This window comes from Puntigrus tetrazona, chromosome 18, assembly GCF_018831695.1.
Source record: "Puntigrus tetrazona isolate hp1 chromosome 18, ASM1883169v1, whole genome shotgun sequence".
Taxonomy (NCBI): Eukaryota; Metazoa; Chordata; class Actinopteri; order Cypriniformes; family Cyprinidae; genus Puntigrus; species Puntigrus tetrazona.
The window spans coordinates 14,871,553-14,887,288 of NC_056716.1; the positions used below are offsets into that span (position 1 = coordinate 14,871,553).

The 15,736-nt window shown below is 40.3% G+C and overlaps 1 protein-coding gene across 1 annotated transcript in view; it reads left to right on the plus strand.

The window, feature by feature from the left end:
* The first annotated feature begins 215 nt into the window (after positions 1-215).
* ppp1r37 (protein phosphatase 1, regulatory subunit 37) overlaps positions 216-15,736 on the plus strand; it is a 29,640-nt gene continuing 14,119 nt past the window's right edge. The window contains 3 exon segments of the mRNA XM_043264627.1: positions 216-1,224; positions 1,227-1,793; positions 12,036-12,133. Of these exon segments, the coding sequence (XP_043120562.1) occupies positions 1,146-1,224; positions 1,227-1,793; positions 12,036-12,133 (744 nt within the window). The 5' untranslated portion in view covers positions 216-1,145.

The window sequence follows — 15,736 nt, forward strand, 5'->3', positions numbered from 1 at the left end:
GCGAAGTTCAAACGTCAACCGATTCGTTAATTCTTTTTTTTTTTTTTTAACACGGCGATTTACGATAAATGCCAACGCGGACGAATCGCGAACGCGGTCGCTTCACGCGAAACGCGGCGCAAAAAGCAACTTTGCGATTTTCTCCCGCGCGCGTCCTCGCGAACGAACGCCCGCGTCGAAGTCGCGAAAGTGCGGCCGCCGAAACCTCCCCGCGTTCCCATCCCGCGGTGGTGACGTATCTGTGAACAGTCAACAGACACACACACGGTCGGTCCGGACTGGAGCTACACCGGGGCCAATATTTTTCTCTTTTTTCCTGCTGTCCGCGCGTCTTGGCGATCCGTTGAACCTCGTCCGTACCGGGCGGCCGGAGCAGGCTGTCTACGCGGAGCAGACGAGGCCGTTTGTGGCGGTTTTTGCGGACGAGAGCGCGCTCCGGAGTATGACGCCTGTTTTTATTTGTGTTCACTGCGACACGGAAAGTGACAGTGCAAGATTCCTCGTCCTGACAGCTTAAAGAGCGATAAACACGCTGCTGCGCTTCAGATCGTTGGCTTAAAGAGTCAGTTTCGGTACTTTAGTCGTCTTGCTGTAGGAGAGCAGGCCGGTGGAGAAAGCATAATCATCATCATCATAATCTTCATCATCCCACGCTTGGTTTTTATAGTCTGAGGTTTCAGATTTGAATACACCTGTCGGTGCTTGACTTATTCTTGAACGCTATGAGAGGAAAGTAACAGTATTAAAGGTGAATGAGGGTGGACCTTAAGCACACAATGCTGTGCATGCGAGATATTCTCTTTTAATGTGGACAGAACCGATGCAGGTCGCCTTTGAAGTATGTGTTAAGTGTTTACAGCTTCCTTAGAAACACAGGATTGCTAAAGAAAAGGCAGGATAGAGTGAATCGCCTTATGCAATACGTTAAATCAATACTCCACCTTATGAATGAATTGAGGTGCATGCATAAGGTAAGGAGCACCGTTTAAAGCTATGATGTGAACTTTTAGTACGCGATGCACTTATTAAGGAGGTATTGAACTGTTGAATCTGCCTTGGATTGATCTGCGTCGTACGTGAACTTCTGTCGGTTTTTAGTGCGTGACGGGCAGTGGCGTGTGCTCCAGCTCCCTGGAAATGAGAAAATGAATTGCGAGGAGGAAGCTGTAGATTTGTGCAATGCTATAGATTTGTGCAATGTGTCCGACAACAGTACATCACAGCCGCGGACGAAATCCTTCCCCGCGAAGGCCTCCTGCCGACGGAAGGGGGTCGGGGGGAACTGGACGCCGCCGTCCTGACCAGGTTAAAGGACGCGAAAGAGGACGATTCCACCGAGCTCAGAGCGCCGCACAGTAAAAACAACGGCTCCGTCGCCGTGTCAGCCGAGCCCGTGAACGGTTCTGCTGGCGATCAGAATACCAGCGAGTTTGAGGAACCGCCGGTGAGCGAGGGCTCTGTTGGGGACGCGGGCGAGAGCGACGACGGCGAGATGGACATCGGTGTGGATTTAAGCCTGGATGAAAATGGCGTTTTGGAATTCGAGCCAGCGGCCCAAAGCGAGGGAAGTGCCTCTAGTCGTGAGAACTCCGCAACGCCGGAATCCGTCGTAGAACTGCATCCGCAGCAACCTCCGGAAGAACGCCGCGAGGACGTGCCCTCAGAAACCCCGTCTGAGGCCCCAGCACCGGGCAACGGAGCCGGGAGTAAGCACGGGTCCAAGCGGGTGACCTTTCCGTCAGACGAAGACATCGTCTCGGGCGCAGTTGAGCCGAAGGACCCTTGGAGACACGGTAAGACCCTTTAAAGTTCTTGCACCCTCAGATTTCGAGTTCGGAGCTCTTTGCGCTCTAAAAGCTTTGCGCTCCAACTATTCGGTCCCCGCTGAGTTGAAGCCGAGGCTTTGAACGTGGCTTCTGTTACCTGTTACGCTCCGAGCGATTGAGGCCTTTTCCTGAAAGCCTCCCGTGATCCGAGTGACATCCGATCCGTGAGTCCTCCAGGGTCGCTCAGCGGCTCCATAACAACTGCGGAGATCCATCTGAGCTTCGGGCAGCTGTCTCACGGATGTGGAGAAACCTCTGGAGCTCTCCCAGACGGCGAGATATCGTGTCTCTCGGAAAAAAAACGGAGAGATCCAGTTCTGCTCGATCGCCGGCGAAAGCACGTTCTGTGCTTTCCAGGCCGAAGGTTTTCAAAGGTGTGTCTCTTTTTAGCCTGCAGGGAATCTCCTTTGCGTATACGGCACCGGTCGAGGTGTTGTCTGTGGAAGTGAAACAATGACGCTTTCGAGACACAATGCACGCGGCGTTTGTCTGACAGCTGCTGCGTGTTTCCTTAACAGTGTCACATTGTAAAGTCGCTTTATAATGTAGTTTAGCCTGCTTTTGCCACGATAACGACGCAGGTTCAAGCCGTCTACAAACACAGTTTAGTCACCGTTAAAAGTTTGTCGAGTGAGACGCGACTCGAACTTGGGGCGTTTAGTCATTTAGGGGACGCTTTTATGGGCTTTTATGTCTAATGGGGGTATTTTTTAATGAATAGAAATAGATTAGGGACTGATAGAGTTAGAGGGTCGAATAAAGATGGAAGTGATTCTTGAAAATGGCTGAGGTCTCCGCTGATTAATATCTGTAATCCGTTTACCTTCAAAGGGGTGGCTGATTATGATTTTAATTTTCTTTCTTTTAGTTTGTGTGTAATTTTTCTGTCAGAATATAAACAAAATAATGCGATCTTATTTCTGGGTTGTGTTCAAATAATACCCAGTGTGTGCACCCCGTGGTGTAGAGCAATACGCCAGTGTTTTACAGTGTTAATTAATCTTGTTTAGTCATTTATTACGTGTGCTTGCTGTCACGTTTTTTTTAACGTTTAACCTTGCTTAAATAAACCGTAATGAATCATGCACATTTACATTATTCAAATACAAATTAAAAAAACGCATCAATAAGTTTAACAAATGTAAAAATCGTACCTTTTTTTTATGCAGTGTTTAAAAAAATCACTAGTAATGTTTATTATTTCAAAGTATTTTCAGTTTACTGCTCTTTTGTAGCTTTAAATGGCACAGTTTATGTACATTTTAAAGGATCCAGGTCCGGCGATCCCAGGCTATTTGCGGTAATGGCCTAATGTTTAAGTATCTGATTAGTAAGCACAAAGGTTGCTGGTTCATTTCCAAGTAATGTTGTCCCTGGAGTTCCAGCGATCCCTACCCTGCTCCGCCACCATTGTGCCTTTGAGCAGGACACAGCATGCTAGGTCGCTTCGCTTCAGCGGGACTGTCCTTGCAAATACTGTGAATCACGGTACAGTAGTTAGTTAAACTAGCGGCTGAAACGCGCTCCGCAGACTCTCACAGCTTTAATTTGCTTTCTCAAAGCTTTTTTCTCAATGACTAGGAGGAAGGCTTTCTTTCGCAGGTGCTGGCCGGTCTCGTTTCGCAGCCACACATTGTTCTGTTGTTATTTAGGTATGAGGAAGTTGTTTAAGTCACCTGCCTGTACTGTACGCTCTATAATTTCCTTATATTCTGAGGCTGAACTTCCCACTTTTGTAGCTTGGTTTCCTACGCCGTTTCCTCAGACGCAGAGTCTTGGTCTCAGGCAAACACTGCATGACTTCGTGAGAGAACCAGATTAGAAACCAAGCCGCTGCTTCTCTGTTACTTGGTTGCGGTCGCTTATTACATTTAAAAAAAAAAACAAGGATGTTTATAATCCATAATTATGTGTTTAACAAATAATAAAAAGAGTTGAAACTTTGTATGAGGCTTTTTTGTGTCTTATGCTCTTTGAGGCCGCGTTTACGTCCTTGAATGTTTCTAGACGTTCCTGTTTAAATCAGACTCATATATATTCATATTTAATCGTTGATTTATACAATTGATTAGGTTTTGTGGATTCAATGCGCTGCGTCACTCTTACCGTTCTGTAGTCTCTTTAACTCTGGTGGTTTCATTCAGGTAGTTCTGATGTGTCTTAGCTAGGGAAAGGGCATGGCTGGCGTGGGTGTGTTGTTCTCTCTCTTAACACACACACACTGGCCCCTGTGACCGTGACGCTGCTGTGTGAATGGCTTTGAGGTCCGCTGGCATGAGGTGGTGTGAAGATCTATTTTGGATTGTATCGCTCAGATGTTACTGCCCCGTGGCGTCCCTGAGAGCCCCACTCATGTTTGCCGGCGGCCTCCAAGGCCCCTCCTGACATGACAGGGTGCTAGGGATAGCCTTTCTTCCAAAAACAAACTTTTTAAAAAAATTATATTTATTGCACGAATACTTTGCTGATCTTGGAAAGTTTGGGGTACATTTACACAACAGTGGTGTACAAAAAATGGAAAAGTCTTTGTCATTTTGAAAAGTTTAGTGCGCCGACGACATTTGTCAAAACAATGGTGGTTAAAAACGTGTAATTAATTAGAATAACAAAACTTAATTTAATATGCATTTATTTCAAGTTACGTTTAGAGCCTTATCAAATTTTGAAAGCATAATTATTATTATTATAAATTTCTTTTCCTATGATTTTTTTTTTTCTCCCTCTCAGAAATTCTGTGTTGGGTGTTTTTGAAAGCGCAAAACATTCATTTAATTTATTCTATTTTGAATGAAAATAAAACTAATTTGTGATGCTTTTTACTTTTTATTTTGAGAAATAAACCAAACTTTTATTTTGGCGAGTTGCCTTGAATACCTTTACATTTTTGTGTGTATATGAAACATTGTGTGTATGAGGATAGTTTTAATCCTCTGTACGCGATACAGCGAGCGTGACCATGTGATGTAGACACGCCGTAGTGAAAATAAGATAAATAACACAAGGCTATTGACATCTGTTGTGATCCAGCGCTATAGAGAAAATTAAATGAACCTCCTAAAGTAATGGCAGGGAAAACACTGTAGTTGCACGTACTGTATAAAGACATTGGTATAATATGAGAGTGCTTTTATTATTTTATAAGCTCAATAATTAGGCTACAAGAGGTAAAAAGTGTTAGAGAGTAAAAGCTCACTGTTTGTCAGAAAAATTCAAGGCAAAACGCAACCAATAGTGATGATTTACAGTAAACAACTCCTCAGATAGTCTGATGGCAGATACAACTAATAAATTAATAAGATATCGTTACAAAAATGCAAATCAAACATTTTGAACGCACGCTCAAACCAATGTGACATGAAGAACAGACAGGTTCTCACACGTCATGTAGGCACACTTCTTCTTCTTTTGGTTTTAATGACAGCAGAGCATGCACTTTTGGGTGTCGTCTTTTCCTTGTAATGGTGTACCGCTCATCACCGGCATGATAGCTGAGGAGGACATCCCTAAAAAAGGCTGCATTATGCATGGAAGGCCAGTAGTTGGCTATTTGTTGTAGACCGAACTCGTAATAAGCATGCGCTTAACAATATTACTTTCAGAAACAAATTCAGAACTTTTCAGCCCCCGTTCCATTTCTATTAATATCTATGGAACCTTCCTTCGCATTTTGTAGTAGAAAATGGTTCTATAGTCTATAAAAATTCTCTTCTCTACATGGTTCTTTTGGGGAAACCAGAATGGTTCTTGACTACAGAAACACTCTTTTTTTGGGAGTTTTATATGTCTGTCTACCTTCGGTTGTGTTATTGTCTTATGTTTGTTATGCTGTATAATTTCAGGCCAGGCTAATCAGACCGGTTGGTTTGCTCTTTTCAAACAAACAAAACAAGTCGTCGATCAGGTCACTGATTAAAAGCATTTCCAAATCATGAGTAACGGTCCTTTCATCAGCCCAAACGAATGGCCTTTCTTCATTGTAAAGCCTGACTTTTGCCGTCACTGCAACCTTGCAGCAATGGCAGTGATTTCAGAGAGGTAAGAGACATAGAAGATTGCTTTTCTTTTCATACGCTTTGTTGGTCTGTGAGTTATTGGGAGGCTTACAGAGGAGATTGTAATTCATGACACAATCTCATTTGGTCCGTGGTACTTCGGCTTTGGGAGCAATTTTTGCTGAGTCTGAAGCATTGGAGCTTTATTACAGTTCCAGCACTTTTCAAGAAATACTTGGGTATTTGTCCAACTTCAGCCACTTTTATGTCACGGGGTTAAACAGATTAACCCCTTGGAACTTTGGAAGTCTTAGGAACTTTTTACAACGCATTCATCATTACTTTTCTTATAGCCATTCCGACTTTTATATACTTGGTGTACTTCTAGACCAATCTTTTTGTTTGTAATTCACCTTTTACTCTGTTTCTACTTTAATTTTAGATTTGAAGATCATTACTTTTTCAGGTCTAGAAATTAATTAGCCAAACTCGTATATCCAAGTGTTAAATGCCATGGGAACCAATAGGGAAAAGTCATTGAGAGGGTCATTTTATTTCTGTTTGAAAACCCTTGTCTTGAAAGCAATTTATTGAATGATCAAATGATTTGATAAAGCTATTAAAGCTCCTAATAAAGGTTTTCACAAAAAGTTTGTTGTTGTTAATCAGTGAAATATGAGACCCGTGATGTGTGAAAAGAACAAGCCGCTGTTGGACATTGTTAGTGGACTAGTGTTTCAGTAGTGCCAGAAATGCCCTGAGAAAGGCTCATTCTGAAAACGGGCTTGTCTGACTGGAAATGAACACGGTGATGTCTGGACTTGTTTGACGGAGGAGGAGGAGGAGGACAGCATGCCGTCTTTCTCAAGCGCGCGAGCGTTTGCGTCCGTACCCAGAGGGGCTCGATTCTGTCTGCTGACAGCACCTCACGTTAATTGCCAACCTTTAGCTTTCGTTTACATATCATCCTTATCAAACGGCAGTGCTCCGTTTAAAGAGCTGTCATTATCTCCGCTTTGAGGAAGACCAGGCCTTGCCGTACTTTTACAGTTTGAGCGATCACAGCCATACAATCTGTTTAAACTGAGACCTAATTACTGTTCTGCCCGAAGGATGCGCTTTTATAAACTTGGTCTTTCACATGTCTAAGATGAGACTGGTGTGGAATGCATTTCAACGAGTTTCAAAAATCAAGAATCAGCCAATTTTTCTTCCAAATGTAAAAAAAAATTACAATAAACGAGAAGCCGACGTCGTCCTTTTAAATGTAAAAAAAATCCCATTGTCTTCAGAATCATTTTGAATAATTATGATGTAGAAAATTGTCATGATTTAGTTGCATTAATGATTTGTATGCGGTTTGAGCTGGATTGAAATGGCCTCTGGCTTTGTTACCTCACCTATTAATCTTCTACAAACATAAATATATTACGCAGTTAATATTCAGATGCTTCAGGGCAGTTGAGGAGACTCTTCCAGAGAATTTCAGGGATGTATTTCACAGTAAAGTTGCACAGTTCATTTACACTGGCAATTGATATTCTGTGGTTAGCTTTAAGCACTGACTCCAGAACATGCTTTTTAAGATGTTTACTTGTCAATGACCTTCAGAACCTTTGAGATTTGGTGGAAATGTGCTGGTTTTGTTGAACTGTATTGGCGGTTCATATTTCCATCAACACACCTGCTCTTTAATGCTGTTTCACTGATGTTTGCTGCTCTGACATCCGCTTTATACAAGTATGTGCAATTACGTATTCAATTGAGTCAGATGGCGGTCGTTTAGATAAAGACGTCAGCTTTCTGAAACGCTGTCAGTGACTTTAATTTTTGAAGTGTTATCTGCCACTGATGAAATTGAGCTAACGCTTAGCAAGGTTACTGGAGATAATATTTTCACACAATTTGTGTTTGCACGCCTTGGTTAGGTTTTTCTCTTTCGCCGATAAGAGTTGAAGAGAGATATCCAAATTATCCATCGTCATTGTTTATTTTACAGATCATTTTTCGACTCCGGCTTTGTCAAAATAGTATTTTTCTGACAATTTAGGGAAAAGTATGTGAAATAAATAGACTAGGCATAAGACTTTTATCAATAACAAATATCATGCATGTTCATTATTGTAATATTTTATATAGCCATCTGTCTAAAATACATATTGCAGCATGTTTTGTTTACTAGATGGCTAAATAGCCTATATTAGCTTTACATAAGCTATCGGACACCCTGCTAGCATCAGCATTGATCATCAGAAAGTGCATATCAAGAAACTGCTAACCAATGTTTGATTAGCCACATTCTTAGAAATACTTATTTCATAAATGAAAGTCATACAGGTTTAGAGTGACACGAGTAATTTTCAGTTTGTGCGAATTATGTTTCGTGATTTTTCTGAGACCGTGTGCTGCGCTAGCGCTCTCTGAGTATTGACAGAAGTGTAACGAGTTTTAATCAGAAGGAGCGCTCTTTAGTTTAGACGTCTGGCCTGCTCAGCAGCACACTTTAGTAAGTGTTCTCCACCGCTGCTTTTGGAAAGACGCCATTCAGAGGAATGCAGACCGCAGGTTTCCCCCAAAGGCTGTTCGCTGACGGACAGATTCTCATTGATTCACTCCACTCTCACGATGCCACGGTCTATATACAGAGTGCATGTGGCACTAAGGAGATACCGACGCTTTATCACGGTAACATTTACCATGCTGAAATCTCACCACTGTTGAACCTGGAAGTGGTAAACGCGCACACGTGCTCTTGGGTGTTTTTTCAGGTTATGAAACCCACCCAGATGGCGTGTCCAAATAGCTGCGCGAGTTTGGTAAAAATACGCAGGCTGCACTTTAAAAACATGCCCGCTTTTCTCTTCTTTGAAGACATTTCGTGATTTCATCCGACGCTCGTTGCCAGGGCCAGCTGTCACGTAGTCGACGTGTGAAAAGAGATGGCATTTATCTGTGTGCGTTCGGAAATCTTAAGGAGGGTTTGGTATCGTTTTCCCTTTTTGGGAAGCCTCTCTGTCCGTCTTCCTCGCTCTGGGAACGTTTACCCACGCTGAGACTAAAAAGCAAGTGCTTTTCCAAGGACATGCTGTACACTGAGTACATGGAGCACGTTCAGTGCCCTGCACAGACTCTGCCCGCTCTAACACAGCCCTCGTGTTTATAAAACATGTGCGTGCACAATGGATACGAATGGTCAGCATATTTTAGATATTATTCAAAGAAAAATTTTATTGATTGCATTACCTGATTGAATCTCGTGTGTCAGAAACGCAGTGCTCTATGATTTACTCTATAATTCGTCCTGGTCCCACTTTATATTAGGAGGCCTTAACTACTATGCTACATTTGAATTATCATTTGGTACAAAACTAAATGTTTTTATGTTGTACTTATAGTTACATCTGTATATGTAATATAATTACCCATATTACATAAAAACCTGTCCATAACACCAAATCTGTACGTTGTACTTATGTTTTGACGAAAGCATACGGTAGTTTCGCCACTTGCCCACCGTCACCCCATCGTTGGGACTTATTTCCAATAACAAAAACCATTTAGTTCGCGAGAGAACAGACAATTAAAACTGAATGGAAAAAGTTGATTAGGAATGAAGTTCACTTTTTGGTTTTATTCAATTTTAATTCCACCATTAAAACAGGCAAAACATTTAATAGATTTAATAAGGCCCTACATATGTGTGCTGAGCAAAGGTGACCGTAAGCAAAGAGTTTTTATTATTATAATTGTTTTTTTTTAATTATTTTTATTCGAATACTTACTTCTGTAACTTACTTAACATTCAGAGACCGCTATAATTGGCTCGGGCAGTGGTGTGGGATTGAGTCTGGCGTTCTGTTTGCACTATTAATAAAAGACAGCAGCACTAAAACCAACTTGAAATCAATCGTTTTTGCAGTGAAATGAAATAGTAGAAATCGCACCCCTCGATTACCTCTATAGCATGTGCCCTTATCAGGGAGCTGAGTACCTCCATACTAACAAGCACTCATTACACTGATAAAACCACATAACTGTTAAATATTGACCACTTTCGCTGAGAGCAATGTTCACTAGTAATGATTGTTTCCTGTGATAATCTGTGAGGTTAGTTGTACTTGGTGCACTCGTTTTCCTGTGTGTCAAAAAACGCAACACGCAACGCTCACAGAATGAGTGCAGGGTTCTAGAGACGTGCTTTTTAGACGTGATGCAATACGCAAAATATCTTCAGGCTCTTTTTCAAGAAACGGGTTGTGATAATCGCTTGAAGAAACTTTATTCAATTCTAAGGAGTCTTACGCCATGTTGCTATTAAATAAAAAAGCCATGCCAAAAATCTTGCCCCGCCTCTGGGGTCTTCTGATTGGTCCGCCGTTATTAAAACTGACATTGACATGCAGAACAATTCTTTTCGTTTGACATCGCTCCTATAAAAGAAATGCGCCGCTTCTTTGAAACGCTAAAGAAAAACGCAAATGCAACATGTTCATGTAGCGCATTGACGTAAAAAGACAATGAAAAGTAGCTCATTGGAATGAAAAAACAAAACGTTCTGAATGTGACCGAGCACTTTGCACTGCTTTAGAGTTTGTGTTGATTATTGTCTTTCGTTTCGGTTTGCTCACATATTAGATACTGCAGATGTAGTCTGGATTAAAGACGTTTTGCTGAATCGCCAGAAGGCGTTCCAGGTCTCCGCTCGTGGCGAATGAGCCATTGGAAATCTTTTAAAGCAGACTTTAGTTTAATTAGACTGCCTGAGGAGAAGATGAAAGACTCATGATGCACTCTTAGCAGAATTGTTCGGTCGTTCATGTATTGGTTTATATTTATAGCCCGTTTTAACACACGGGTTGTGATTGGTCTGCAGCTTATTAGATGATAGGAAGTGTGGAAGGATGGCATCTAGTCTTCAGCCCAGCGCGTCGTCTCTAGTCAGCAGTCCTCTGCTGTGTTTATATGCGCTAAAACAAGCAGAATCCACATATGCTTTGTGCAATAATAAAACATTGCACATTTGCTAATATTGCACCGTTTTGCAATATGGCATTCGTTACGGCCACATCACACAGTCTGCAGTTCAACCTTTTATTAAACCAAAAAGTTAATTCATCTATGAGTTAGTAAATTAAACGTCTGCAAAGATAACCGGAAGAGACATGGTAGATGCGATGGGAATCCTTTGTTTACGTGGAGCTCCTGTTACAAAAATCGGGGTCATTTTTAGTAAAGCGATTCGGTACGAATGTTGAAGAAAGCTTAAAGCACCGTAACAAAGGCTTTACATTTCCTCGTCAACCCCGAGGCCTGCAGAGCTTACATCGTGATTGTGTTTACTGTAAACCTGCTCCCCGTTTGTTTATAAACACAGAGGGACGAGTCAAAATGATTGGCATAATGAAATTATTGGTAATCAACAGCATGTGCGGCCGGTTTACCCAAACATTAGGGCGAAAATGACCCAGGGTTTTTCCTTTCAAGATGCGATTATGTCTGTCACTTGCTATGTGAAATTGATGCACAAAATAAATTCAGATAATTGCTTTAGTAAAATTATTATTATTATTATCATAAATATTTTCACTTATTCATTAAAGTATGAATAAGTGTTGATGTATACTACTATTAAAACTGGCAATTAATTTTGATCATACAATTTTTATATATATATATATATATATATATATTAATTTTAATTTTTTTTTTTTTTTTTTTTTTTTAGTTTTTGTTATGGATAATATTACTCTGTAGTATGACTGCAATTAAAATGCAAGGGAAATGGTCACATTGTAGTGCCTGTTTTTTTAGTTTTGCCTTAAACCGTCCTGTGTGTGTGTGTCTCACATCAAAACAATGAGTCTGAATGTAGTCATATGACTGTGGCAGTGCTTAAAACGTCTAGACCGCTTTCTTCTTGGAGCGTGTGTTCATGCGCTGCACAAAGACCCTACTGAGAGCGCTCAAGAATCACAGTGTAGACGCACGTCTCCCCAAAGACTCGTTCGCGTGCATTGTTCCAACTCATCCAGACTCGTGTGCTCTGTCGCACGAAAGCTGTGTTTTAAGGCATCGTAGGAGCACTCGCTGATCCAAATGCAGAGAATCAGATGAGGCAGATTCAGACTTGGCAGCATCCAGCGAACCGTTGCACGCGCTGCGTATCATGTGTCTGAACGACCTTTGACCTTGTCTTTGTGTGCTTCTGTCTCTGCAGCCCAGAACGTGACGGTGGAGGAGATTCTGAATGCCTACAGACAAGCATGCCAGAAGCTCAGCTGCAAACCAATCCCTAAAGTGCTCAAACAGATACAGGTAACAAGCGTTTATTCACTCGGTCACATCCTCAAGCAGTCGTTCAAGACCGGCGATGCAGCAAAAATATTCACCTGAAAGTTGCGAACGAGAGAGACAAAATCATTGACCGTAACGGTGCTGTTTAATTAGCTTTTCTCTGATGGTGTGTTAGTAAATATTTTATACACGCAGCGTGGATGATCGTCTTCATTTGAATCAGTTGAGGCCTTTTTCTATACTGGTTTTCGTTAATGCATGAACACGAGCTTTTGATATGAAAGGCAGGGCTCTCGAATTCTGTTTAATGACGGAATTCAAGCAATAAATGTCGTTTTGATTCTCAGTAATGTGACGTGAAGTAAAGCCGCTTCGGTTCAACTGAAATGCATTTAGCTCAGGAACACCATTCAACAAGTTGTTAGTCAGCAAGAAGAAATCGACTTAATTTACGCATTTCCGTGATATTTTTACTCTTTTTATGTATTGTAATAATGTGCATTTAAATAAATCTAATATAGACACTTATATTAATATATTTATATTGTAATCGACTTTATATCAGGTGGCCTTAACTACTATGAACTTAAATTTAATGTAAATTAATCATAAGATACAATGCACTGTGCACATGCATGTTTTTACATTGTGCCTATGTTTTTATATTGCATCTATAATAATCTCTGTGCTTACATTCATAAGCCGTACCACCAAACTTGTCCCTAACCTACCCATATCCCTCCTCAATACATCATGAACCTAATATAAAGTCAATAGCTAATAGTTATATGCCGTTTTGATAAATATGCAACTCGGCATTCGTGAGTGTTGATTATTAGTCCTTTTAAATCATTTTAAATTTCAGCGCATCACTTTTGAAGTTCTACTCGAGGTCATAAAGTGTTAAAGCGACACTTACAGAAGAAAAGGGAAGCCTAATCGCGTACATTAGTAAAGTCCGTCGTATCCTCGTTTAGCCACAGATTACATCTGCGCTCCGTTCACAAACGTATAACCTCGCCGACCTCTGGCGTCCGTACAGTCACATGCCTGACTCGCTCACTGAAAGCCTCTTATAGACACGGCGCTGTAAACATACCATACTGAGTCAACAAACGGTCACGGCTTCCTGTCCTGATCACACACACACACACACACACACACACACAGAGTCAAATTCCCAAACATCAGGGATTTGAATATAACGTTTGATTGGTCTGGTTAGAGATCAACATGAACGGGCCTGTTTTCTGTCAGCAAACGTTTAACTACATGACTTCCCAAAACAAACAGAGCCATTCCGTGTTCTAATTACTAATGCTATGATTTTTTTTGAGGCTCAGATTGGTCACACGGGTCACATACACAATAGCACAAAGCAGAGTTGCGTAAGAGTCTTAATGACTCAGCACCGAAAGAGAAAGAGGGAACCCTTCGCTAGGATTATAAATCGGTCACGTTTATGATATTTCATTGTAACTTTAACGTGGTTTAGAGTTAAAATGAAACTGTAGTAGCGACAGAACTTTTGTTTTATGTATCGTGACGCGCATCGAAAGAGAACCGGGTTATTAAAAAATAAATAAATACTGCAGGGTGCACATTCTGATATTTTAGATGTTTAAAATGTAAAAAAATGTTTAAAACATTGCTTTGTTATTGTGCTGAAATGACTACTTTTTAAATTCATTTATTTTTAATATGGAATGAAGAACTTGTATTTGAATATTGGCTAAACGTTATGGCCATCGTGTCCCTTTCACTTTTTGCACAATATAGTTTATAAAATAAAAAAAAGCTTTTTTAGCCTTTTCAAGTCTGTATTAGATGCACCCTTTTGTTCATATTAACTTAGAACATGTAAGCTGAAAATAACAGGTATCCAATCAATGGATTTAACTCACTTCCTTTGAACTTCTAACTCATGGCTGCTCAAAAGAAAAGACACGGGGCCGGTTACAAAGGATTCAAGACCTGTGATTCATACCACTGTTCATTTATTGCTGAACTAGATGTAGATTAAGCGCTTAATGCAGCTTCTTTTAAATTCTGCAAATAGTGTAACTTCTAAAGGACTTCATTTATATATATATATATATAAAAAAAAAAAGTTAATTATATTACTTTCAGAATTTTGATTTGATAAATTTTTCATGTTTTTCTTTTTAACTAAATTCAGCGTGTATCCAACGCCTCAATTAATATCCGACTCAAAATGCTAATAATAATAATAATAATGAATGTTTGCACCTCGGCGAAACTTCAAAGCTATGCATGTTTTGTTAGCCGTGACGTGCTTCCAGACAAAAAAAAAAAATGCATTTCGCGGCTTTCGCCCCGACAGACAGACAGACAGACCAGAAACGAACGATGAGGGTTGGGTGACTTTTCATGTCGCCTTTAAAAACCGCAGGAAAGATTGGAGGCGATGGTGAGACAGGAGTGGAGCGGATCGGTTTCTCCCACCTGCTCCTCACTGACTCACAGAAATCATGTTATCTGGGCCTGATGTTTGCACAGAGATGCCAGCTAACACCCACAATCACTCACATGCTGCCGCTCTCCTCCCCTCTTTCCCGCTCTTTTGCGCTTCCCATCTGTTACCTCTCCTCTCTCCCTCCTTTCCGTGCAGGGTTTTTTTTTTTTTTTTTTTTTTTGCGAGGTATGTGTAACCTGTAGTTGTCCAGAAAGGCGTCAGTCTGTTAAAGCCCTCCGAGGGCATGATGGTAAATTTCCACCGGGAGTCCCCAGGGCAGAAAATAGCCGGTCGTTACTGAGTGCGTGTGTACGTATGTGTTTTTCCACCACCTCAGTCCGCTCCTGTGTTCCTCTCTCCTAATCGCTTAGTCACCCTCGGAAAAATGACTTCACAAACAGGCCTATAAAAGAAAAAGGAGAGAGAGAGAGAGAAAGAGCCGTTTAGATTAATGCTCCTTTTATGTCCATTTATTCTGCACTGGCGATATATATTATAATGTTATATATTAATAAATATTATGTGTGTTTATATAATGTACATTAACGGTTTTATACTAGTTTTTCCGCTTCCAAACGACACTTAATCATTAATCATTTTCATAACATTACTAAAATGACCGAATCGGAATATTTTTATTTAGTTTGGGGATTTGTCATATTTCTGGAAATCAGCTTTAAATAATTAGGTTAACTTTACAACCTGCTTTTTGCAGCCATTTGCTTTTTTTATATTTATTTATTTACTTTTTGGGGTAAACCGTGAGCCAGATTATAATAAAATAAGTAAATAAATAAATAACTTTTTAATATATATATATAATATATATATTTTTTAAAGATAAATTTTATTATTTGCAGTTAAATAAATAAATAAAATTAAAAATCTCACTGACAAGATGTTTGATTGAGATATAAAGTAGCCAGCTACTGTTTTAGTTTTTATTGAAAGTTATTAAAAGCATGTAACGTTAAAAAACAAAATAATGTGATACTAGAAGACTTTTTCATTTCTATCCTAGTTGTTTTTGCTGTTGATTCCTGTCTCTCGTGCCTGTATTAAAATTGACATAGACCCCCATTTTGTTATTTGTAATAATTTATTACATTTATCGTAATACATATTGTATTCTAAATATTATTTTAGTA